The sequence below is a fragment of the Buteo buteo genome, chromosome 6 (genome assembly GCF_964188355.1).
Source record: "Buteo buteo chromosome 6, bButBut1.hap1.1, whole genome shotgun sequence".
Lineage (NCBI taxonomy): Eukaryota > Metazoa > Chordata > Aves > Accipitriformes > Accipitridae > Buteo > Buteo buteo.
In genome coordinates this window covers 29,202,346-29,226,667 of record NC_134176.1, presented here as the reverse complement: position 1 = coordinate 29,226,667, position 24,322 = coordinate 29,202,346, and the positions used below count along the sequence as shown (strand labels likewise).

General features: G+C 41.9%; 3 protein-coding genes across 4 annotated transcripts in view; all 3 read right to left on the bottom strand.

The window, feature by feature from the left end:
- Window positions 1–2,014: 2,014 nt before the first annotated feature.
- On the bottom strand, window positions 2,015–6,685 carry SPTSSA (serine palmitoyltransferase small subunit A). Its single transcript, XM_075030303.1, has 2 exons — window positions 6,501–6,685; window positions 2,015–3,255 (listed from the first exon to the last, which is right to left on the bottom strand). The coding sequence occupies exons 1-2, from the start codon at window positions 6,601–6,603 to the stop codon at window positions 3,152–3,154; spliced, it is 207 nt and encodes a 68-aa protein (XP_074886404.1). The 5' UTR covers window positions 6,604–6,685; the 3' UTR covers window positions 2,015–3,151.
- Window positions 6,686–9,181: 2,496 nt separating this feature from the next.
- Window positions 9,182–16,065, bottom strand: EAPP (E2F associated phosphoprotein). Its single transcript, XM_075030301.1, has 6 exons — window positions 15,949–16,065; window positions 15,012–15,193; window positions 13,569–13,667; window positions 13,089–13,212; window positions 12,105–12,227; window positions 9,182–10,620 (listed from the first exon to the last, which is right to left on the bottom strand). Exons 1-6 carry the CDS (start codon window positions 16,020–16,022, stop codon window positions 10,356–10,358), a joined length of 867 nt encoding a protein of 288 aa, XP_074886402.1. The 5' UTR covers window positions 16,023–16,065; the 3' UTR covers window positions 9,182–10,355.
- A 321-nt stretch (window positions 16,066–16,386) lies between these two features.
- Window positions 16,387–24,322, bottom strand: part of SNX6 (sorting nexin 6) — a 29,210-nt gene continuing 21,274 nt past the window's right edge. For both annotated transcript variants that reach the window (XM_075030300.1, XM_075030299.1), the window contains exon 14: window positions 16,387–18,254. In XM_075030300.1, the coding sequence (XP_074886401.1) occupies window positions 18,201–18,254 (54 nt within the window). In that variant the 3' untranslated portion in view covers window positions 16,387–18,200. The remainder of the gene's footprint in view (window positions 18,255–24,322) is intronic.

The following is a 24,322-nucleotide window of genomic DNA, read 5'->3' as shown; positions in this document are numbered from 1 at the left end:
GAGTGTGTGTGTGTATATATATAAAAGAAATAAACGGAGTGTGTATATATATATAAAAGAAATAAATGGAGTGTATATATATATAAAAGAAATAAATGGAGTGTGTGTGTGTGTATATATATATATATATATAAAAAAAAATATAACTGATCCAGGACATACATACACACACGTCCTGGATCCATTTCTGGCTCCAGACTGACTTTCTGCAACACTGTGCCTCCGTTTCCTCTTTTGGTTATGGCAGCTCCTCCCGCAAAGGTTTTTAAACGTGCATTTCTACAGCAGCCAGCCCTCCTGTGAGCCGCGGTGCCTCTGCAGAGCCGGCTCTGGAAGCCAGCAGGGCCGCAGGCTACGCGGGCTCCGGCCAAGGCCACCAGCACAGCAAGTCATCCCACCCCGGCCGCAGCTCCCGCCAGCCTCAGGCGGGGGCTGGCCGATGGAGCTGGTATTATCGGTTGTGCTGTAACACAGTTAATGCATTTTTAAACGCTTATTTCTGATGACTCAATCTAAACCCCAAGAGCTATTATTATTAAAAGACTAACATAAAGCCACTTGCGGGGCTCTCACATGGTTTTTTTTCCCCTCATTTCGCACAATTATTTTTTCCAACTTTATCTAAATTACCGATGGCTCAGTTATTATCACCCTGTTTAAACAGAAACATAATTGATCAGCTGCCTTCGAATAGCATTTAAACTGCCTTCGACCTCCAGCTTGCACAGAAAAAGCTTATGGTTCTATCACCAGGAGGATAGGATCCCCCACTAACACGACAATAAAGCAGACTGCAGTGAGAAAACAACTTGGTAGCCTTATGATTCATTTATTATTCAAATTTAATGATTAATTAAATCCCTACCAATACCCTTACTTTAAAAAAGAAAACTTAGTCTGCTTCATAATTATCACCCTTTGAACCATCTCTTCACTAGATCAACTTTAGGAAAAGGACACGTTGCGGAAACTTTCTTCTAGAAATTCAAACTCTAGTAACATATAGTATTTTATTAATGAAATTATTCCATCTTTAACAAAGTATCCGGAATCTAAAAGAACAGTCCAAGACTATGAGATTCTTGATTTATAATTAAAAAAAGAAATGCTGAAAAACACTGCACTCAAATTAGCAAATTGAATTCAAGTATGGTATCGATCAAATCTACTCCAACATAACACAAGTGATTGGAGATTACGTTTACTCTTTTTTTCTCAACAAAAAGCAGACAGCTAATAAAAGTCGGTATATCAAAGCCCTTTTATAAAACCTCTCACAATTAAAAATTATGCTTAACATTCCTAATGCCACCACACTGAAGGGCTTTCTTCCCCCTCATACAACTAAAACCCTTTCTCAGCAGTAGATGTGTATCAATCGCGGTAGTAGTTCACAAAGAAACATCACAATACCAATTTAATCCATGGACAGCAGGAATTTATGCTACATTAATTCAAAAAGTATGTTAACTTATCATTATCTCCATATATACTTAAAATATTCACATACAACTCTAGATACATTAAAAAAAGACAAAAAACCACCACCCCAAAAACCTACCTATGTTTAGATAGCCAGTTATTAATAAGCAAAGGCACTAATTTAGTGGGAGACTCCTACCAACTTCAGTAAAGCTGGGGTTCACCTAAGAAGTTTAAGGCCCACTGTTTATAGCTGCAAGACAACAACAGAGTTTTTAAACCAAATACACATGAAGTTTTTAAATACAGGGGGGAAAAAAACCACTCTTTTCTTGTGAGTGTGCATTTGAGAAAATTAAATAAACCTAAAAGACAATATCTTTATAGAATAATTTAGTTATACAACTTAGGAACAATTCCTGATTTCAATAGAAGTTGCATAAAAGATTTAACAGTACCTGTTATTACCGGGCCATTAAAAAAATCACAATTCTTTGGTCAAGTATCATCTGTCCCCTTTTGGAAAGTTCTGAGAAAAGCAAGCAGTATTCAGAAACACATTAACTTCTCAAAGAAAGTTTTGCATCAAAGCTCTGCTTCTCAAATTTTATTTTTTAAACAACAACAACAAAAAAATCTTCCACTTAGGAAAGTTAAGTTGTCACCATCTTACATTTCAGAATACAAAACTGAAAAAAATCCCTATAAAAAAAAAAAAGACAGGACTTCAGCCAAGTATTCAGCTACTTATTGCTGTAGTTGTAACTCAAGTCCATTTAAACCCCCTATGTTTTGGTCATTTGTAGCAAGAACATGTTTGGAACGCTAGCAGCAATAGAAAACCCCTTTAAAACCTAGGCATAGTTACACTGTTGAGTGAAAATTAGCAGAAACCATAATCACTGGAACATAATAAAGCATCCTGTAAAAGTACAATTGAATTGGTAGCTAGAAAAACAGGGTTGATTTAAAGTGCTAACCCAAAGCCTTATGTGGGCCTATGTCAGTAAAGAAAAGTCTTTTTTTCCCCCCACTAGATAAAGCCCAGAACCACAGCACTACTCCAAACATAACGAATGTAGTCTTCACTCTGCCTCAACTCCCCCAACAGGTGGAATACAGAAACTTGAAGTAATTGCTAATTCCAAATCTAGGTGATACACACAAATATACTGTTGAACAAAGTTTGGACAGCAAACAGTACACCTGAGTTCAGTCATACAAACTAACTTTTGTAAATAGCGTTAGACGAATATATCCATGTCTCTAATATGAATCTAGATGTATTTTCTTACAAAACGCATTAATAGAAATATCCAGGCAAATACATACCATACAATAGCAAAAGCTTTAAGCCCCATTTAATAAGATGAATTTCCGATTAAAAATAGAAGGCAATTAAGATTTACTCAAAATTACAATTAAGAAAAGCTTTCACAGTGCAATATTGAAACTGTCACAAAGTTAAGAAAATACTGATATCAAAGTACAATCACAATGTTAAAGTAGACAAAACTACTATACAAGGGCATATCTTGTAAAATTAAAAGGAATGAACACAACATAGGGGACATCTCATGTCCCTGCTCTACATATCTTGTTTCCTAGTCTTCAGAGTCATAATTGTGTCTTTCTGACATCAGTAGAAGTCTTGTTAAAACTAAGAGGTTCATTCTTCTTTGTAGACCAGATTTCAGAGCCCGATTACTTCTTGAAAATACGTTCTTCTTCACTGCACAATTTCAAAGTAGTGCAATATTGCCATGATGTGCTGAGGCATGAACACATAGCCTGTGTACAGTGCCATTCCAACAATGGAAACTAGCATGGAATCTGAATTACAGTTGAGGAAAAAAGCATTTGAAATAGAAAGTGCATTAGACATCACATAACTACAGCATTAAAACTTTCCTGGTAACTGTCTTACAACGTTACAATTTTAAATCCGACGGGTCAACTGTATTCAGCAATTCACAGCCGCAGGAAGAACCAACTGAACACTGAAAACCAGAAGACTGGTAGGAGCAATTAGCTGAATTACAGAAGGATGCCTTGCAAGTTATCCACTGCCTCATCATGGACACAAGAGGACAGGCCAAAGTGTGGGAAGGGTGAAGGAGGAACAGAAAATGGGCACTGAGAATATACAAGTTTTTACATGCATCTTCCTAGGTGTTAAGCAAGTCTTGCAGAAGCCAGCCCCATTCAGCCAAGCAGGAAAAAGTCAACCATCACAAAACCAAAACAAAACAAAACAAACCCACAATGAGTAGCTGTACTGAATAAGAGTTCGTATTTGTGGATGACTTACTCATTCATAAGCAGACAGCATTAGATGCTGACCTCAACTTCTTGGAATAGCATGACCCAATAGATTTAATTTATGATGTGCAAAACACAACTGGTGTGAAAGTTTTACTGTTACCGTAATAAAGTCAGGAAATCTCAGATGCATTTCCAGCTGCCAGTATCTGTCTTCTATGCTTTAAGTCACTACAATACTTGGTTCATTTCTCCATCAGCATGTCACGCTCAGATCCTTCTTCATGGGCAAGCAGCTCAATTTATGTGTTGTTTGGCAGTACTTAGGAAAAAGAAACCGCTGGGGGAGTGAAAAGCATGAGTAACATCATGACATGCACCTTTCTAACTCTCTCACTCACAAAGCCTCAGAGGATCAGCACAGCTCTGAGTCAAGTTGTGTACTTAAATAAACAGACACTCATTAATACTTTACTAGAGCAGATCACACTGCAAAACAAACTTCACGTGAAGCTATCTGCTAAACACTCTTAAGATGACCAACTTTATTAGCTGAACTCCTAACAGGGACCTTTTGTAAAACTTACATAGAGAAGCAAGACAATAGGTTATAATATAGGTACAACTGGACCTTTGTCGATTCTAGGGTTCTTGAAGCTTTAGCTACAGAAATTATGGCATCAGATTACTGAAAGATTACACCATTCAAAGCTTAAGGTAAATTCAAAAGTAGTCAAAATCAATAATAACTTGTTGATTTCATCCAACTACCTGCAGAGATTGAGTAAACTTAGACAGCAACACTATAAAAAGCACTGGAGATTAACAAGCATGATAACACTGGACAGCAGTACTTGGTTTCCACAGGCGAAGCCAGAGGAGCTGCACATGCTCTGTGTCTTCAAGAAATCAAGTCACCCCAGCATGCGTGTATCAAGTGCTCCATGACCGACTTCCCTGTGGCAGAGCAGAGGTATTAGTTGTGCTTATTAGAGCATACTAGCTGCTTGGTGTATTTTTAGTCCCAGAAGATTATACAGCAGGAGATAATAAAATGAAGGTCAACTCATAAATCCACATTTCCGTATCAGTGCTCACTTTTGATTCTGGAGCACAAGCTGCAGCGAGACACGCAGCAAAGCCACACACCGTTAGCTCCCAAGGCCACTGCATCTGCACCGCATCTGTACAGCGCCCGGCAGAACTGGCCCACCTACGACAAAAGCATCCAGGCTGAGGACAAAAAACAGTTTTGCTGACCTGAGATCGCAAGCCATACTTGTGCTACTCATTACATTTGTAAGTTAAGTGGCAATTACTTCACTGCAATATGAGCATTTTATGAAAATAAACACGCACACACACACACACTTTCATTTACTTAAATATTTTGCACAAGTTAAAAAGCTGCATGGTTAACACAAAATAAAAAAAATATTCGTGACTCATATAATTGCAGGGAAAGCAAAGATGAAGTTTCCTTAGTGATACAGACATGGCATAAAAAGAGGAAGGTATGTTAGCAAGGAACACAATGTTGTGAAGGCAAGAACCCCTGCCTAAACAATTGCGCACAGTAAGTCTCTAAATACTAAAAAAGAGAAATAGTAAGTTATCTCCACTTCTACTGACTTTACACAGGAAAAAAAGGTCTGATGGCACAGCTGCAACTTGGGCAACCACTTTTATATAACAAATGTGAGTTCCTTTATAAAATTGAGCAGTATCTCAGTAAAAGCAGCTTCCCACTACTACTTACACCCTTCTCTTTGTGTTAACGTTTTGGTTAATTTCCCTCTTTGCCTCTCAACGTTAATTGGACATGGCTCAGAGTCGTTCATATGAGACATCGTTTTAAGTGAAAATCAAAACAGGCACACTTAAAGAGAAAAATACTTGTGATGCCATAACAACAGCTGAGAGAATATACCGCCTGTATGAAAGGGTTGGGTAAAGAAACAAACCTAGTCTTTATGCAGATGCCTTCGCATAAGCATCTATCAAGTTCTTCCACTCCAAAAGAGCCAAGCAAACTTACCAGCTCGAGGATTAAATACTCATCTAATAAAAATCATCTGACAAAGCACCACACAAACGTAAGCTTGCAAGGTTTTGCAGCATGCACATTTACTTTCCACTAGGAAAAAAAACCAGAAGAATTAATCAAAGACGCCTGTGCTTAACAGAAGGCTTGAGATTTCAGGGCAAAAGACAGGAGAAAGAACTACCATAACTCCACAGAAAAAAAATGAAGGGAGAAATAACTTCAAGATACAAACTCGTGCCCGAGGAGAAACGGGCTAGGCTGCTAGACGCCCAGTGACAGGACTGGAACACCAGCACGAGGATTCTTCCCCAACTTGGGCAGCACGTTATCTGGCGAAGGTGAGGAGCTTTAAGCCCCTGCCTGCGAGGAGGGGACAAGCCCCGGTCCCGGGCGGAGGCTGCCGCTCCCCTGCCCGCCGCCGGCACCGGCCGCGCTCGGCACCCTAGGCCACCTTTCCCCCGGCCCGGCCCGGCCCGGCCCGGCCCGGCTGTCCTCCCGCCGCCCCCCCTCCCCCGAAAACCTCGCCGGCGGCCGCCTGCCCGCCCTCAGCACGGCCACGAACGCTTCCCCGGGGGGCGCTTCCCCGGCACCGCATCCGCCGGGCAGGCGGCGGCGGCGGCACGGCCGGCGGGGCCGCCACACCCGCCCGGCGGCCTCGGGGCGGCCCCGGAGCCGCCGCCGAGCACGACGCGGCAGGGGGAGGGCAGCCCCCCGGCCCCCCCAGCGCCGCGCACACCCGCCCCGCCAGGCCCCGCGGGCTGAAGGATACTGAAGACGGTGCGCTCCCAGGGCTCCAGCATGTAGAGCGCGGTGACCAGCAGGTACTGGTAGTACAGCCACGACATCCGCTTCCAGGCCGAGCCCAGCGCCATGGCGCGCCCCGCGCTCTCCCCGCCCGCCAGCGGCCCTGCGCCGGGCCCAGGCCGAGCGGAGACGGCGGGGCGGCGGCAGACCGGGGACCGCCCTCCCGACGGCGCCGACGGGCCGGGCCCGGGCCGGCCCCGCCCCGCGGCCGGGCGGGCGCTGCCCCCCGAAATGGCGGCGCCGAGGCCCGCGGGCGCGGCCGGTGGGGGCGGCCTGCCCGCGGCGAGCCTCCCTCCGGCGCCGGACGAGCAGGGCACGGCGGAGGCGCGGGCCAGCGGCCCGATCCCGACGTACCCTGCGGAACGTCAAAACCCAGCGGGGCGCGCCGGCCTGCGGCCCAGCGGCGTCGGCGGCTGGCTGCCCGTGAGCCTGGAGTGGACTGCCGGCCCCAGCGGCACCTGGGAGGCCGTGCTGCAGCCCGTTCTCTCTCAGCCTATTTAATCTGAATTGGTGCTCTGGTAGTTGCGGAAGGCCCGAAGACTCTGCTTGGCGGGGCCCACGGGAAGCGTGTTAAAAACGCTCTGCAGGAGTCCCCAGCGTCGTCGGTTGTCGGAGGGTAAAGCCCACCCGGAAACATGGCTCGGATAAATGAGACCGTAACGTGGGCCAGCGCTGACTAGATTAATCCCGTATGAGTGGGAAAAATAAAGAGGCGATAGATCAGCTGTTCGCTGTAACTGTTGCTAACCTCCTACTTCCCTGAGGCGCTTGGGGCCAGAAACCAGGGGGTGTGGGACACCTCTGCCCTGGCAGCTATTTGGCCCGAGATAAGGAGAAATTCCCAGGGATTGGCCTGGGACTGCGCGATTAGAAAGGCTGTTGGCAGCTTATACTGGCAACCTAGTTTAGAAGGCGCTAGCTGAAAGCCCGCTGGAAGGCGACAGACGCAATAATCGGGCACCGTGACTAAGCAGAGCGTGAGGTGCAACCACGAGGCACCAGGCCACCAGCCAGGACCTCGCACGCCAAGTGTGCACACCACAGATTAGAAACTGGCGTGAACCCCCTATGCTCACCCTGCTTAGTAAATCAATTTGCAATTATGTCACTGGGCGGTGTGACTCTGTTCTTGAAGGCACCTTGCCCCTACCTTCACCTGTGCTATTACTACAATGAAAAATGAGGAAACACAGTCACAGGAGGATGCACGTATGAATTATTTACACATGCAAAATGCAGCTACAGTTCCAGGAGATAACTGAAAAAGAAAGCCAGCTGGCAGAGACAACTGAAGACTGTACTGGTTTGTGTGGCAGAATCTGAAAAGGGATTTAATTCAACCAGAAGACATTTAGACACACTTTATCTATGCAGATTTACTTCAGCACAAGAGGAAATGAGAGCATTCACACAATTAATAACCCCACACAACTGGCTACAGGAGCTGGTGTCCCTATCGGAGACTGCTATTGCATGTTGCAATTGCTGCTGGAGGAGTCTTGGTGTTGCTGCTTGAAAAAGCGGTGGTAATCATGAAAGCCTCCTTTCTATATGAACACGTACAAAGTTCAAGGACAAGTAGGGTATTCAGCACAACTAAAGGCATTACTCCCATTCAAAGCTGCAAGAACATTATCAATATGGGGCAAACGTGTCCCAGTCCCACCTGCTCCTATGCTTCCTAACAAGAAGCTCTGCAATTCAAGTGACAAGCAAGAAGCAGCAGCAAGAAACTACTCAATATGAGAGGAAGGGTAGTCAAGAGGCATGCCAGCTTCAAAATCTCCTGCTACATCTGCCCTAACCCACCAGGTGGTGCCCAGGCCCCTTACAACTTTTCAGTATGGTGCACACTCGTAAGACAGCTTTTTTGCTAGAAAGCCCCTTGAGAAAAATTGTCAATATTCCTCTGTATAGAGTTTCCCCTCCTTCACCAGCTCCATTCTACTCCTGCTTAGGGACTGCCATCACCTATTGTTCCTCCTGCTACCATCTGCATCGACACTTGAGCCCTTGAACTACATTCCCACATGCTCATGTTCGCAGTAGCTCAGTGCAAAGACCCTTAACCTGGCACTACACAGAGCCTTTCTGCTTCACCTGGAATGTGAAGACAGCTACATCGAGGCCCGTATGCCCTGCAGCACAGACTATATATAGTCTATCACATCTGCTCTTCCACACTTCTAAGAAACAGTTCTTCGTACGTTCAGAATTTTTCATATACACCTCCTGGCTTACAGCACGCAGTAACAATTTATCCTACTTTAGATGATCCCATAGCTGTCAATACGCAAGTCAGACACTCCACTAACCAGTCTGACCGTAGGTTGCAAAGACGAGATCAAGATCTTATCTCAGGCAGATCCCAAGCCTCAAAACACGTATGGCTCAATTTTGTTCGTAGGTTGCACATGCAGAGGAAGGTATACCACACTAGCCAACCAAGTGTTCATCAGCTGCCTCAAAGGTTCTCTACTCCATCAAGCAGAGGTTAAGTTTCTGCTGACTTGAAAATAGTAAGTCAATGTTTTCCTCATGTAATCCTGACAGAAGAACCAACGTATTTTTTTCTTCCTAATCTCGTGTAACACTGTAGAATGAGTGTGTGTAGATTAGTAAAATACAGCACCAGGGACTACAAAAGGCAATGAAAGAATCACAAGGTTTTATTTTAATCTACGGCACAAAAGAAGTATGTTCTTCAGGTTCCTACCTCCTGAGTTCAAATTTTTCTGACAATTCCTCAAAGCACATACAAATTATTCCTAGCACTATTAACAGAAAAAGCAAAAAGGTGAGATTTTTTCAGACAGACCCTTATTCAAAGTGAAGTATTAAAAAAAATATCAGGCTATAAAGAGGAGACGTTACTTACTAACAAAAAACAAGAGTTCACCTCTTGGGAGCATGCCTGGAGGAAGAGAGGGAAGGATCCATTGTTAACATTGCAGTGGCTTCATAGACTAATCAAGAAGTCTAAATATCAAGTAGTGGAAGCTCTTTAAGCTTCCATAAAGAAGCTGTAAACGTACTAAAGAAACAGAAAAAACATACAAACCAGCTTTATGGTCATAGATCTGACCATAGATTTCTTCTTGAAATATGTCATCCTAACGAAAAAGGACAACAGAAAAAAAAGTCCAGTATCTTCTTCATATACATATTTACATTTAAAACTCTTAACTGTTATTACTAAGCATTAATATGTTGATTTAAGTGATCCAGGCCAGAATGATCCATGCCAGCAAACTCAATATAAGCTAATCTTCCACTCTGTATAATAAAAGTTTCCATTTTTGAGATCTTAACGGGCCAAAAATCCAAATATCAATTTGGATAAACAATTCCTTGTTTATCAAACCTACCTGTGTGCAAATCTACCAACGATACCAGCCCAAAGAAGCCCAACATCCTGACTGAGAATTGTTTACCACAAGCCATAGAAATGACCAATGCAGCTACAGAGAACTAGCTACTATACAGTATTTATTCTAAGCAGCAGTTCTAATACATATTGAGATAATGGATAGTATATATACAGGGAAGGATCATAATACACAGATCTTACATTATATTTACAAAATTTTAAATCCTCAATGATGCAAACACCTGACAGTGTGAAAGAATATTGCCCTCATATACACGCAGTTAAATGTATTCCTTTCATAAACTTTGCAAAAATCCAACCATTATAAAGTTCTCTGACGAAAATGTACATTTAAAAGACAGTATTTTAAAAAGGCTAACATGCCTGCATTTCTGATACTTCACACAGTCTTAAACAGTACAGGATTTTTTCTTCCCCTGCTTTTGCACGCTAGCAGTGACTGGCTAGAACGTTGAAGAAGTGAAAAACTTCATCTTTATCCATTACTGCCACTTCAGTTGAGCATTCAGTACATAATACTGGATGATACACTTCCTCCTCTTCTTGATTTGATTGTACAGATGTAGTTTCTTTGCTGTGCTTCATTTTCTTACTTCTTTTCTTCAGCTTCTTTCTGTATTTCAGAATTTCCTCTTTGTTAACAATGCAGTTCATCACAAACATTGCTCTATATTGTGTTTTGTAAGATTCGTGTCTATGGAGAAGGGGAGAAAATGCAAGTCATACCATTAGTAAAACTCTGCTTCCAAGAAATCGGTTATCATCACTGGAAACGGGATTAAAGATAGGAAGTACCATGCCAAAGGGCTGAAAGCCAAATAAATATGAAGTTTTATAAACAGAACAAAAGTCACAACTACAAAAATCATTAAAAAATAGAATTGTAGCCATCCATCCTGTTTTTAAGGCATTTTTAAAAACATGCTGGTTCTTACTGAAATAAACACCCTGGAGTACAATAGTATTGGTACTACAGAATTATGCACTGCTACGTATAGCTAATGAGAGGCAAAAGATCATGAAATTGCAAGTGCAAATGACTCAACTACTGACATTTATATCCTAAAATGTCTTGCAAGCCTGAAATTCCTTATTTATATACAACAAACATTGACGCATCACGCTTGAAAAAGCATGTCTATAATAAAATATAAAATGTATTTTCAGCTGTCATCAGTATAACAACTGTATAGCTGGAGTACATAGCAAAATTCAGGGCTACAGTTCAATTCAATTCAACACAATGTCCCTCAGGCTGCAGCTTTACAGCAGCCTAAATCAACATAACAGGTGGCTGTTGAAGTCCTGTCTCAACTTCTGCTGGCTTTACTGCTTGTATAACACTTTGCTGAGCTATTTCAGTTTATTAAATCCACAAAAGACCAGTCTGACAATAAAAATCAACCGTTTTCCATCAGCTTAGCAAACTGAAATACTTAACCATAGAACAGGGTTCAAGGAGTACCAGAGCCAGCAAAGGGAAGAGAGTGAGAAACAGCACCCAGTACTTTGATGATTTTAGGCTGCTGTGGAATTTCATCCTCAGTCACCAGAAGTAAATAAATGAGAGGTAGTTTATTCCTCGTTTCACAAGATTTCCTTCTGCTTTATTCCCAGTTCCAGAGTCCTCTCCTTAGCACAGGTTAGCAGTACTATCTAGATTTGCAGGATCTTGGAGAGCTGCAAAACACACTATGGATTCTCACCTAAATGCTTTCCAGGCACTTTTAAATGCAACTATACTCAAAATCACAACTGCTAAGACTCAAACCAAGTAAGAATACACTATCTTGATTTTGCTTAATCCTCCCCTAAACAACGCACTTTTACACAAAAACAACCTGGAATAATTTTATGCCTCTAAACATCAAGCCAACATATTTGGAAAAAAAAAAAATTCAGCCCAAACTGCCTGTTTAGTCTCCATGAATTATTTTTTTTTTAATATTATACCTTCTCCACTATTCTAAAGTTCAACCTTGTTCTTCCTTATCTCCATGTGGCAGGTAAAACTGATCATCATTCTTTCAAACTAGCATTCACCCCTAAATCTGATTCACATACACCTGCCTTCTCTTTATCAGCGCCACCTCGCAAGACAGGCTTGATCAAATCAATTGATCAAACTGAATAAACTAAAAATACTACTGACCTAAAAAAAGACATTACACTAATTACCTCTGGCAGTCCAGGCATAAAGTTGTCATGCAAGCAGGGCAATTCAAAACAGCATCACTGTTTGGAACAGCTGAAGGTTTTGTCTGGTGCTGCTGCTGTGGCACTCTTCGTTGATTACGGTACCTACCAATTCAAGAAAGGAGGAAGGAGACACAAAAAATGAAATTATGTGCCCTTGCTATCAGGCGTATCAATTCAACTGTCAAGCCTTTTTTATATTAAAATACACCAATTAGTATTTGGCTCCTTCTGGACACCTTTTTCAGTAACTCATAAATAAACAAACATAAATAAATAAACTAGGGGGGAAAACACGTAGCAGTATCTTTTCATTTACTTTGTACAGAGAATTTTCATTTGGTGAGGCAGATACATCTGGCATGAGAATTTGTGCCTAATAACCCTCTGCTCTGACGAGGCAGGTACCTCAAGTCCAATCTCTGCAGGAAACTTACATTAATATTACCCTTTGCAACAGATTTACATGGAGAATTCTACTTCTGCTGCAACAATCATTCTTCTACTTCACCCTTCAAAAAACCCTCAGTAAAGCAGCTTTGTGCTGTTCCTATTTTATCTGAACATTTTGTGGCTTGCTAAATTCAAAGTTTTCCAAAACTAGAAATACTAATATTTAGCAGGAACATATATTAATTTAGCAATCAAAGTATCTCACAACCTTTTCATCCACAGCATGGTTATTTAGATGAGATCTACAGACAAAACTGGTTTACAGAACTAGGAAGTCTTGATTTGAAAAAAATGCAAGTTTTAGAATTGTGCAATTTTGAAAGCTCAACTTCCATTACATATGCATAAAAATTTTACAGGCTTTTAAGTTTCATATGCTGTAAATTCTAAATAAAAAATATTTTCACTGCATGGACTTGACAGCATAGGCTTTTTCTCTATATTCACCATTTTCATTTAAATTTTTCAGTTTATGTTAAGCATCCTACAATTCAAATATTTATGGTCTCTTACCCCCTCCTCTGTGAGTCTACCCACTCTTGGTCTCTACTGTCTTCTTCTGGGTCATATAGCAGTTCATCATTGGAAAGAATCCGACGTTGCTGATGTTTTCTGTTTTTCCGGACATCCTGTGTAACTGGAAAGATTCATGCAAGCACGTTACATCCATCAGACATACGATGACTCTCTACTTAAACAATCAGAATACCATTTTTTTTAGTTTTCCTTTTCCATACTCACAATAAATCTACACTAAAACGTAAAGGTTTAGCTCATCTCCCCTCCACATGCACCACCCCAAAACATTAATGAACCTTACATACATTGGAATACATCATAAAGTTGCGGAAACTACATTGAGATGATGCAGGCTGGTAATTCCCTGCAAAAGGCTGCCTTCAGGAACAGCCCCTTGACCCCACAAGAGGACTGCATAGGATCTGAGAGAGTGTGCTACTGTAAATACGTTCTCCTTTCTCCTCAGTCATTTACCTGTTTTATCTTCATCCTCTGAATCAGAATCAAAGTAAATGTCATCATAGTATTTCGAAGTGGTGGCAAGTCCAGTCTGCCCAGTACTTGAGGAAGCACCTGTGTATGAAATTAGAGAGAGAAGTGGTAAGAACACCCCACCAAAAGGACAGCAAGTATACAGCCCAGAACAAACCGTCATGACCAAGTTGCTTTATCCAGAAGTTCTCTCCTTTATCCACGTATGTGAAGTAACAGGTCTCCCAATTTATTCTCACATCCTGATCATCCACATTACTCGTTATTTCATTTACAGATGCTCTCTCAGAGCAAACCTGCTCACTCCCTCTGAGATGAGCGTCAGGCACAGTTCAAAGCAAAGCTTCACCCAAGGCACACTCCCTTTAGGCATAGAGGACACCACATCAAATATGCCTGCCTCTGCCCTATATAATCCACACAATCTCAGACATTCCACAAATCTTCAGTCATGCAAAAGAAATAGAGGTATGGCACATTGTTTCACAAACTTTGATTACAATGAAGTTCACTTAAGAAATCCCCCAAAATTTCAGGGCCACAGAAGTTCAAAAAAGACCTAGATGAATGGCTAAGCACATCTGTCACAGCCAGTCTGCACCAAAAATCCTATTCTGTGCTGGATGGATGTGGTATCACTACATCTTCTTAATTGCACAACCAAAACCTAAAGATCAGATTTGCCCACTAACACAGATAAAACTAATAAACCCGCTGAATGCAGAGTGAAGTCCCTGCATTAAAGGGACTAAACTGATTCTCCAGGAAATTAAGAACACTTCACCAAGTATTTTGTAATAGGTAAAAAGAACATATGCTCTTCAAATGCCAAAGCAATCCATCTCTTGCACCCGTAATACACAAACTCCAGAACACATATATCTTTAATACGGTTTTACTATTTGAGGTAACAGTTATAAGCAGGTAAGGGAGGAAGAGATGAATAATTTTCCTGACTTTTCCCCCCCAACTGATGTGGGATTTCTAACTACCATATGCTATTTCTTTCTTCAAGAAAGGGCTCCAAATCTTGATAGCTACCCGGAGCCACTGGACGAAGTACAAGAGACCACAAGATGTCGAGAGGCTTCTAAATACATGTGAAAGAACAACTTAAAGAGATACTGGAAAAAAGGGGACTGATCCAACAGAGAGACATCATATTAAAGCAGGAAATCAGAAGTTCAGAAACACCAAAATTGAAGTCTTGGAGAAGCTGAAACAGAGGCATTCACTGAAGTGGCATCTGGTGACCATTTCTGCAGAAGCAATCAGCCATTTTAATATTTTCTGTAAGGTTCAAATGGCACTCAACTGTCACCGCACACACCTCCAGCCACAAGAATAACACACTAACTTCACACCTTAACTGGACACCACTTAACTCACGATTTCACACGTGAGCAGCTGTTAAATGGAATGTACCTGTTTCTGGTGATTTCCATTTGCCTTCCATAGTCCTCATGGTCGTGTTCAGTTCCGCTTCCATCTCCTTTTGGAACTCATCCTCACTGGAAGACTCGCTCTCCCCAGTCAGGCACTCCCGTATCAGCTTCCGCTTCTGGTCCGGAGTGCCATGTAAGAGCACATCCACCTCATCTTCTGAGCTACAAATATTTAAGCGTTGCACACCTAGTTATGATGACCAGCTTAAAACACTGAGTCATTTGGAGAACGAACATCTGAATAGTGTGGAAGCACTTAGCCGTTTATTTACGTGAAATGCATTTATTAAAATCTTTTATTAGCTTGTTGGTGTTAGAACTCTGGTTCTAATGCAAAGGAGCTTCAGCTGACTGGCTGCGGCCTGCGGCCCCGCCTCTGCAGCTCTGGCCAGCGAGGCTCCGCACAGCAACGGGGCTCTGTTCACACGCTGGCATTTGTAGGGTTACAAACGCGAACACCCCGCCTTCAGGGAAGAAAACCGCCGCGGCTGTGGCGAAGCGATCCCCCTGCAGCCCCCCCGGGCGGCACCCTGCGGCCCGGCCCAGCGCCCGGGGCCGTGAGGGAGCCTGGCCGCCCGCGGAGCCCAGCACCCGGGCCTGCCGCCCCGCCGGGCCCCGCGGAGCCCAGCACCCGGGCCTGCCGCCCCGCCGGGCCCCGCGGAGCCCAGCACCCGGGCCTGCCGCCCCGCCGGGCCCCGCGGAGCCCAGCACCCGGGCCTGCCGCCCCGCCGGGCCCCGCGGAGCCTCCCCGGAGATGCCGGGCGACAGTGGGGCGCGGAGGGAAGCGGCGGCCCGCTGCTGCTGCTGCTGCTGCCGCCGGGACGGAGCCCGCCCCCGCCCGCCAGCCGGCCCGCCCGCCTCAGGCAGGGCAGCGACAAGCCGCCCTGGGCCCGCCCGCGGCGGGGGCTCTCCGGCACCTGCTGAGCGCTCGCTCCTCGTCGCTGGGCTCCTCCACCACGTACGGGTCGTCCTCCTCCCGCAGGCGGCTCATGGCGGCGCCCGGCTGCCCGCCTGCTGCCGCCGCCAGCCCCAGCCCGGCCCCTTCCGGCCGCCCCAACGGCTTCCGGCGGCCCGGCCCGGCCCCTCCCGCCCCGCCGCCGTCTCCGCCTGCTCCCGGCTCGGCGGCCGCGGCTCTCGGTCAGCCCCGCGGCCAGCCCGCCTGCCGGGGCAGGAGGCGAGGCCCGGCCCGGCCCGGCCCACCCACCGCCGCCGAGGCGGGCACCGGCCGCCCCGCCCGGCGGGGCTCTTCCCTTTTCCCTTGGGAGTCGCAAGTCCTCGGGTCACGTTTTAAGTGTTTTTTCTTCAGAGGCACAGAGCCAGGGGTTAGAGCTTCAAGAGACACGCCCAATACCAAGAGGCTTGAAAAAAATTTAATGAGCTGGTAACACTGAACAGCGAGGACTAATCTAAAAACCGTTCCCACATCCTACTTAAAATATTTACAATTTTGTTAACTGTATATACATTGTAATCTTTGTCCCTTATAGTCTATTTATAGATGAGTTCCTTAGGAATTATACCTGTTATATTTGGAAGATGAAGAGCACAGTATTACTGTAATAGCCGTTGCTGGAAAATACTATATACAGTAGGCGAGTTGCTAATAGCCGTTGGGCACTGGTAATCAAAGCCTGAGGCCACGCATGTGCAACTCAACAAACGCAAACAGCACGTTCAGCTAATAAGAAACTTCTCCGCCTCTGAAATGTTCTGATGTGCAAGGCAGCAGGGTAAGTATACTACACTGTGCAATTCACCCTATTTGAGGGAAAAACTCAAACCGCACACCCCTGTGCGGCAGTACAGGCAGTTTGTAATCAGAGAGACATTGACTTAACATCAATCTGCATCTCCAAACATCCCATTCACCCAAAATTCTGCTGCTCCATTGAAGGTCTACAAACCCGTATAAAGCAGCAATCCCACTGCGAAGAGCAATTCATCAAGTAAAGCCTCATTTTATCACATCCTGAAATTACACAACAGAACAGCACCTCTTGGGAAAGTTTCATGGTTCAAGTAAGAGAGACAAAGCAATACAACAAATAAAACTGGATTCATAGCTCTAAGTCCAGTTAGAATGAGATCCTTTTCAGGCATTCCTTTATTGGGGATACCTTTACTTTTTATTTTCTGAAGCAAAGTCCTTCTTTGTGTCAAAGTGGGGCAGTATTACCATCCATTGGTATTTTATGCCCTTTCTGAACTCCCTTCTGCTACTTTATTTCCCCTTTCTGGAAAGAAACCCAAAAAGTTCTCTGAAAAGCATTTCTGCCAAAGAAACTGCAGAGTCAGCCACCAAGCTCAAAACAATTTAAAGTACACTGCATAGGAAAGTCACAGACAAACAGATAGGCAAACGGATAAACCTGAGAATGCAAGTGAAAAATTACTGGGCAAGTATTTAGTGTCAGACCAATCCAATACTTACTCGATGGTTTTACAGGATGAATAAAGAAAAAGCTAATTAAATTAATCTGATTTACTAGAAAATATTAAGCTTACAGATGATACAGTGTCTGCATAATTTTAGAAAAATCATCGATTTCATGGTTTATTTTACAATAATTGAATTAGTCTACAAGTTAAGGCAAACATACTAATGCATTTGCTTTTCTTTTTAAATCATAGTTATAAAGGTTACACAAAGTTCTCCAAAATTTCTAAGAAATGTTCACAATTGAAAAAAAGATTAAGTTTCTTGATATCAGTACATGGAAAAAAACTAAGACAGTGTATACAATGCCATTATAGTAACAATATTCAAATATCTAATGGTAATATTTAGGCCATTTGAAAAATGTGCTTCAAATGGTGAACTTCAGAAATTACTTACAAAGGTAAATAAGATTGGCAGCCTTATCATAGTATTCATAACATGAACATATTTATATTGGCTATTTTCACAAAAACAGAGCATTTGGTTTCTGAACAATGAAAGCATATAATGATTAAATAAACGTGAATATGTATGTATAACAAGTATGCTGTTGCTTCATATAGTCTGGAGCTACTTTCAGGTGTTTGTTTTAATTCTTTTGAAAGAAGGAGCTTGCTTATGTGCACTCTGTCAAATGTTTTCTCCAGGGAACTGTAAATGCCTATTTAAAGTCATGAAAACAAAATCCAGAGGAGGGCAGCCCTTGTTAGTGGGAGGACGGAACGTAGCTTATGTGTCACCGTTTAACACTGCCAGGCAGCTCTGCAGCAGCTGTAAGTTACCCTGTAAAAATAAAGAAAAATATGACCACGTTTCCCTACTTTGTTTTACGCTTGTGGCAAAAAGATGTTTTTTAAATAGCAATGACACCACTGAAGGAGAACAGACAGGTATTAAGCTTATGTAGAGATATTTATGTAGGTAACTTTTATCTTAAAGAGCTTTTTGAATGTAGGAGCGTTGTGTGATGGAACTAAATGGAACCAACTTGAGATTCGAAAATAAGCTTTTAGTACCCTTTCCATGTTTCTTCACAAGTTTCTTGCTAAAGATCTAGTCTGGCCACAAAAATTATTCACTGCAGAACACCATCTTAGCAATGAAGTTCAAAGGTATGAAGGTTTTTTTTTTTATATTGTATTGCCATTACTCTGCCACTGGCATATTATTCCCAAAGCAGAAGTATTCATATATTATACTAAATTTATCAAAAAGTGTTAACTAATTCACAGCACTATCTCCTCACTATAGCAAGCATCTAAGCTTGTGGCTTAGTTCGTAGCTCCGATTTAGCCATCAAAGTTGAGTTTAGCCATTAGAGCCAGAGCTACAAAAGTGATTATCAGAACATTAACTAAGCTTTATCTCTAAGGCCAAGTTCTGCCCTTTTTTTCAAACACCTGTAGGTCAGTTTTTAATCTTATTTAAGCATTCTGACTGTACTGTAAAAACATACAGGTTGGCTTTCAGATTTCTGAATGAATTTACAGAACTGACACTTAAAGACACCCTTGTGAATTAAGCAAATGTGATTGACAAGTAAGCCAGGATTTACTTTCCAGGAAAAAAAACACCCAGCCTGGTATTCACAGTATTCATATTGTTTTGTGCATTCATTTATGCTTAGATCACTTTAAAATACTGGCTGTTCACTATTAAATAGCTGTACTAGATTTGTTCCCCAATCTGAAATCTCTGTCTAAGAAACAGTATTAGGTTGTTGACAGTGTTAGGAGTAATTCCTATCAGGTTCAGATGAAATGCAAGAACAAAACAGTCTGAATGCCCGGTTATAAACACAGGAGAAACTGCTTCCTTCTAAAAATTTTTTAGATCCAAAAAGAAACCTGTAAAGAAAACTTCAAACAAAGAAAAGCATGTAATTAAACAGTATCAGTAGCTGTGATTTGCATGTCCTTGAAAGTACTAAAGAATTTGTAATTCTTACTTTTTTCAGTTGAAAGCATTCCAAGTGACCTGTGGTAGACAGGCAGAAGCACACTCATCCCTCAGCCCAAAAAGGTAAGAAATCATTATTCTATCCCCCATTAAGGTTCTTATAATCCAGATTACGCAATTAACTAAACTAAAGGCTTCAAAGCAGAAGATTCCCAGTTGTGTCTACTGAATCCTTTTCAGTCTTCTCCAGAAGACAGTGATTTCAGTTACAGCTTCAACAGCTTTTTGTCCTTTTACAGCTATACTGGCAGAGGACAGTCACAAGCTGTGTAAAAGGCTTGTAATTTTGTGATATGAACAAATGCAACATACATAGGATGTATGGGGACTTGGTAGCCCATCTTTGTAGTGTCAAGATTTATAAATCTAAGGTCTCTGTTACTGAACAGCTGATCATTAGCTGCAATGAAGTAATGAATGAAAAGGAATACTTCAGTCTGAAGTATAATTATGGACTGCACGCATGTTACCTATAACAAAAGTGTGACAGTGATCTTTCAGCCACCTCTTTACAGCCCATCAGCAGCATGAAGTATATTTGCAATTCACAGGTCACTATGTAGCAGTCTAAAGAAAGGACAGTACCAAGATACCCTTTACACATCAGTCATTTCCAGACTCAGCCACCCAGTCTACTGAAATTTTCCAAATATGCAAATCATTCATTTTCATTAGATCAAATTTATGAAGTTCACAAGAACAACCTTATTTAAATTATAATAAATCAAGGACAATAGAGCCTGTGAGCCATTACTCTTTCTGGCTGAAATATTTGACATACTTGACTTATATCAGCATAGCTCGAGAAAGTCCTATAAATTCAGATTCAGAAAAGTGTTTCTTGCCAACTCAGACTCCTAAGCTCTAGATGATATTACAGTTATTGGCAGAACTGTGGTGACAGAAACATCCTTTTCAGGAAGGAAAGAATTACTGACAAAGCATTTAACCAAATCCCTTAGCATTGGATTTTGCTTACTCCCTTCTTCTGCCAGTTCCAAACAGACATCTGTTGCTAGTAATGCAACAAATTTTTTCCACAAAAACCCAGAGAGGCAAGAGCACATGTATTAGTATTTGTGGAAAGAGATGTTTAGATTTTTTTATTTTTGATTTGAAGGAAGCAGCTATCTTACTTAAAATTCGTATGTCAAAAGACTCTAAAACTATAGCTAAGGCTCTAAATGCTTTAAGTATATGATTATAACCTTAGCAGTTTCACCAGCTATTAAACCTCCCTTCTTGAACATGAAGTCCAACACAGGAACACCTCAAAATCCAACTGTTTAAAATACTGAACAGGTTTAAATGCAGCTTTTGCACTAAATGCCCGAACACTTAACCAGGTGTTACATTAGCTACAGCTGCATGAAGTCATGAAGAAACACAGAGCTAGCAAAACAGAAGCTAAACACTACGTAGAGGGACAGTCAGATAGAATGGCCATACAAAAAGAAACATCAATCTGTTTAGTATAGGTCAGAGACCAAGCAGAATCTAAAGCTGCAGCCTGGCAGCTATTTTAAGTAAATCTAGGGTACACGCTGCTGATAAGAAGGCAGCTCTCTCTTATTCCCAGCCCCTCCCAGCCAAAACTGTGTGTTTTGACACAAGGGATGCTGTGAAAACAACACTGGAAGTAAATTTTAGAAAAACCCACAGCAAATTTTAGCTCCATCTTACTACGCAGCTGCACACCCAATAGTGCCAACATAAGGGAAGGGAACAGAGTCATGCATCACCATCCTTTCTGGCAGTAGTCTGCACTTGCATCAACTTAAAGCAGTCTCAACCCAAAGTCTGATTTTTAGCTCTTTCAGAAGTCTTGAGCTGCAACCAGGAAAGGATAAGTGCAGAGAGTGTACACTTCCTATTTGTATATAGTGTCCTTGATTTACTAAAAGCTTGATTTCCCTATCACCCTCCAGTCTTCCAGACCCACACAGACAGATATAGCTCAGGATATGTGAGCTGTGTCTCAGAACCTTCTCTCGATACTTTGGTCATTCTGACTTTTTCAGTGCAGCGATCTCTGTGTTTTGGGATTTGTGTTTTTCTTTCCATACACAGCAAATAACTTTTAACAGTAAGTCATGCAGCAGCCTGCACTGTGGCTGAATTCCTCCCAAAGACAGCCTCTCAGGTGAGTTCCAGCACCCACTGCTGCATCAGATTTCACCTCCATGCTTTCCATGCCAGGCAACTCCAAATCCAGAAGACACATGGCTAGACCAATTCAGAGACAGATGCATCTGCATGACATCTAGTCTGGAGGTACTCGTTCCAGAAAAGAAAACAAAAAAAACAAACCACCACAATAGAAGACTTATAGCAAAAGCCTGCAGCAGTAGTATCTGTTGCCCCCAACCCTCACTCCCCACTTAGCTTTTTTGCTGGGAAGAGCACTTAGACCTGAATAACAGGTTATGTTGCAAAGTTTGGGAGTGCTGTGCTCCACATGCCATTGACAAGCCAAGCAATTTCCCGCTTGGGGCTGCTAAAACTTCACTTGCCTCCAGTAGCTGCAAAAGCATGAAGACAGGGACTGCCACAGGATCAGGCAAAGTATTTTGTCCAAAACCTTTAAAGCAGGGAGCTTTTGATCTGACTTCATTAATTTACTGCCTATGTGAAAAAGTAGCTTCCTTTTTGCTTCTACCAGCCCTCTTTTGGCTCTACTGCAAGAGGAATTAGGTGTCTACAAACATCCCAGCTTAGCCCAGCCACAACCAGGGCTACTCAGCCTCCTGAAATGGGAGCACTGTTCATGATTTGCATTGTAACAAGTATAAAAACGTCCTCTCCAGCACAAGGAGAAACCTTGATATTACCTTAACATTGCTCTTCATGCATCAAGGCACAATGCTATCTCAAAAAAAGCCCAAGTCTTTTCGTATCTTCTTCCTTTAATGAAACTATCTCAGAAAGTCTCCACCAAACCATTTCATTCTTCAATACTCTGTACAGACTAATAGAAACCTATCCATAAGACTATCCTCAAGTACACTGGTTATAGCATTAATAAGAAAATTTTCAATTATATAAAATGGAAAAATATGATCTATTGCACTTGTAATTTCCATAATAATCCAACTCAGAATCTGTAGAAATAAAAGCACAGCAACCAAACTGATCCATCTGTAGTAGCATGTTTTGAATAAATATGAAACACAGGCTTTGAAAAAACAGGACTTTCAAACCTAGTGAGAAGTAAAATACCCTTTCAGGCAACAAGGCATAACATTTGTTAACATTTAGTCAAAATGACCTTTTATATTGTAAAGCTTTAAAGATTCACTGTAAGTGAATCTCACAGTGCTCCATGATGAAGTGGAAAGGGTCAGCAAAAAAAAAAATTCACCTTCAAGAACAGGACTACAGTTCAAAGCTTCTATTACAGACCTATATACTCCTTGTTAGTAAATTTACTAAGACAAGGTAAGTCACAAACTGAGACAGACCATCTGAAGAACTACATCTTAAACACATGCTGTGGTGACAAATGAAGAACTGCTAAAAAAATTCAAGCTCTTCCAGGTAAACTGAAGACACCAAGAAGCAGCACATACCAAGTAAGTTGAAAGCTACAGAAATTACGCATTTTTCCACTGCCTTCCGCAGTTCTTAGCTGTCAAAATTCAAGAGAATATTACTAAAAGATTTTGACTTGCACAGAGAGTTAGTACACAGAGCTAGAGCACAGAGAGTGACTCTTTAAGGATACTTTAGAAGACAGAATTTTTAAGCATTCCACTCCATGGCATGTGGGGACTTCAGCAAGGGTCAGTTACAAGAGATGATTAAGAGTCAATGACTGAAGCAGGGCAGAAGCACTGTGGATTCATTCCCTTATTAAAGCATGACATGGCAAATCAATAAAAACTGTTGCAAGTATGACTGTTAGGACTATTAATTTCATTAAAACCCGTAACCAGTACATTCATGACCAAACATGGGGATTTCTGGGAGACTCAGGGCTGGATAGAGACAGCTGTTACAGAGAAGCAAGAAAGTCAAATAGTACCAAGTATTATGAAACGTTTTAAGACTTTAGGGGAGATATAGCTGAATTTCTGATATAGCACATTAAAGTAAGCACTGTTCATCTGAAAAAGGAGTCCAATGTTCCAGACCTTACTGATTACTTTACCAGCTAAATATCTCATCAAGCTGAACTTATACCTACAAAGAATTTTTTTTTTTTTTTTAAAGTCCCCAAAACAACCATTTTTACAATGCATTAGTTTTACAAACAATGGGTTTGGGAGAACAAAGAATGACACAATCAACACTACTGAAAAGAGTGTAAAGCAGCAACAAGTTAACTTGGCAACACTATACACCTCTTAACCAGTCCTTTTAACAGATATATTCCAAGTTAATTCAAAGCTTGGTCATCAACACACTTTCAGATTTGTGATGAGAATTAGAAATGTTGAAGAGTTGACTTTTAAAAGAAAGCCGCCTCCTGCTACAGGACTGTTAGAGACTGTTGTACTTGTCTATGAAATCAGAGCAGCTAACCTGATTTAACCAAAAACATTAATTGCATAGGGATTAAAAGAATTAAATACATTGTGAAATTTAAGGACAGTACAGGCCCTTTAAAGTTTTTTTCCTGCAAAAATTTATTTTACTGAGAAGGCTATATGCAACATTTCGGTTTTGTTAGCACTTTAAAGGCAAAAAGGTTCAAAAAGCATACTCAGAGTAACACTGATCTGACTTCAGACAGGCCCATGTGATCTCATGTTTAATAGTTTGCCTATCCTATACATCAAGTCCCCAACATCTGGGTAACAGAAACCGCTTCCTATCTCACAGTGAAATGATGAGATGAGGTTTTAAAAATAGGCAGGTATTCAAATTCTGCAGCTATAAATATCAAACAG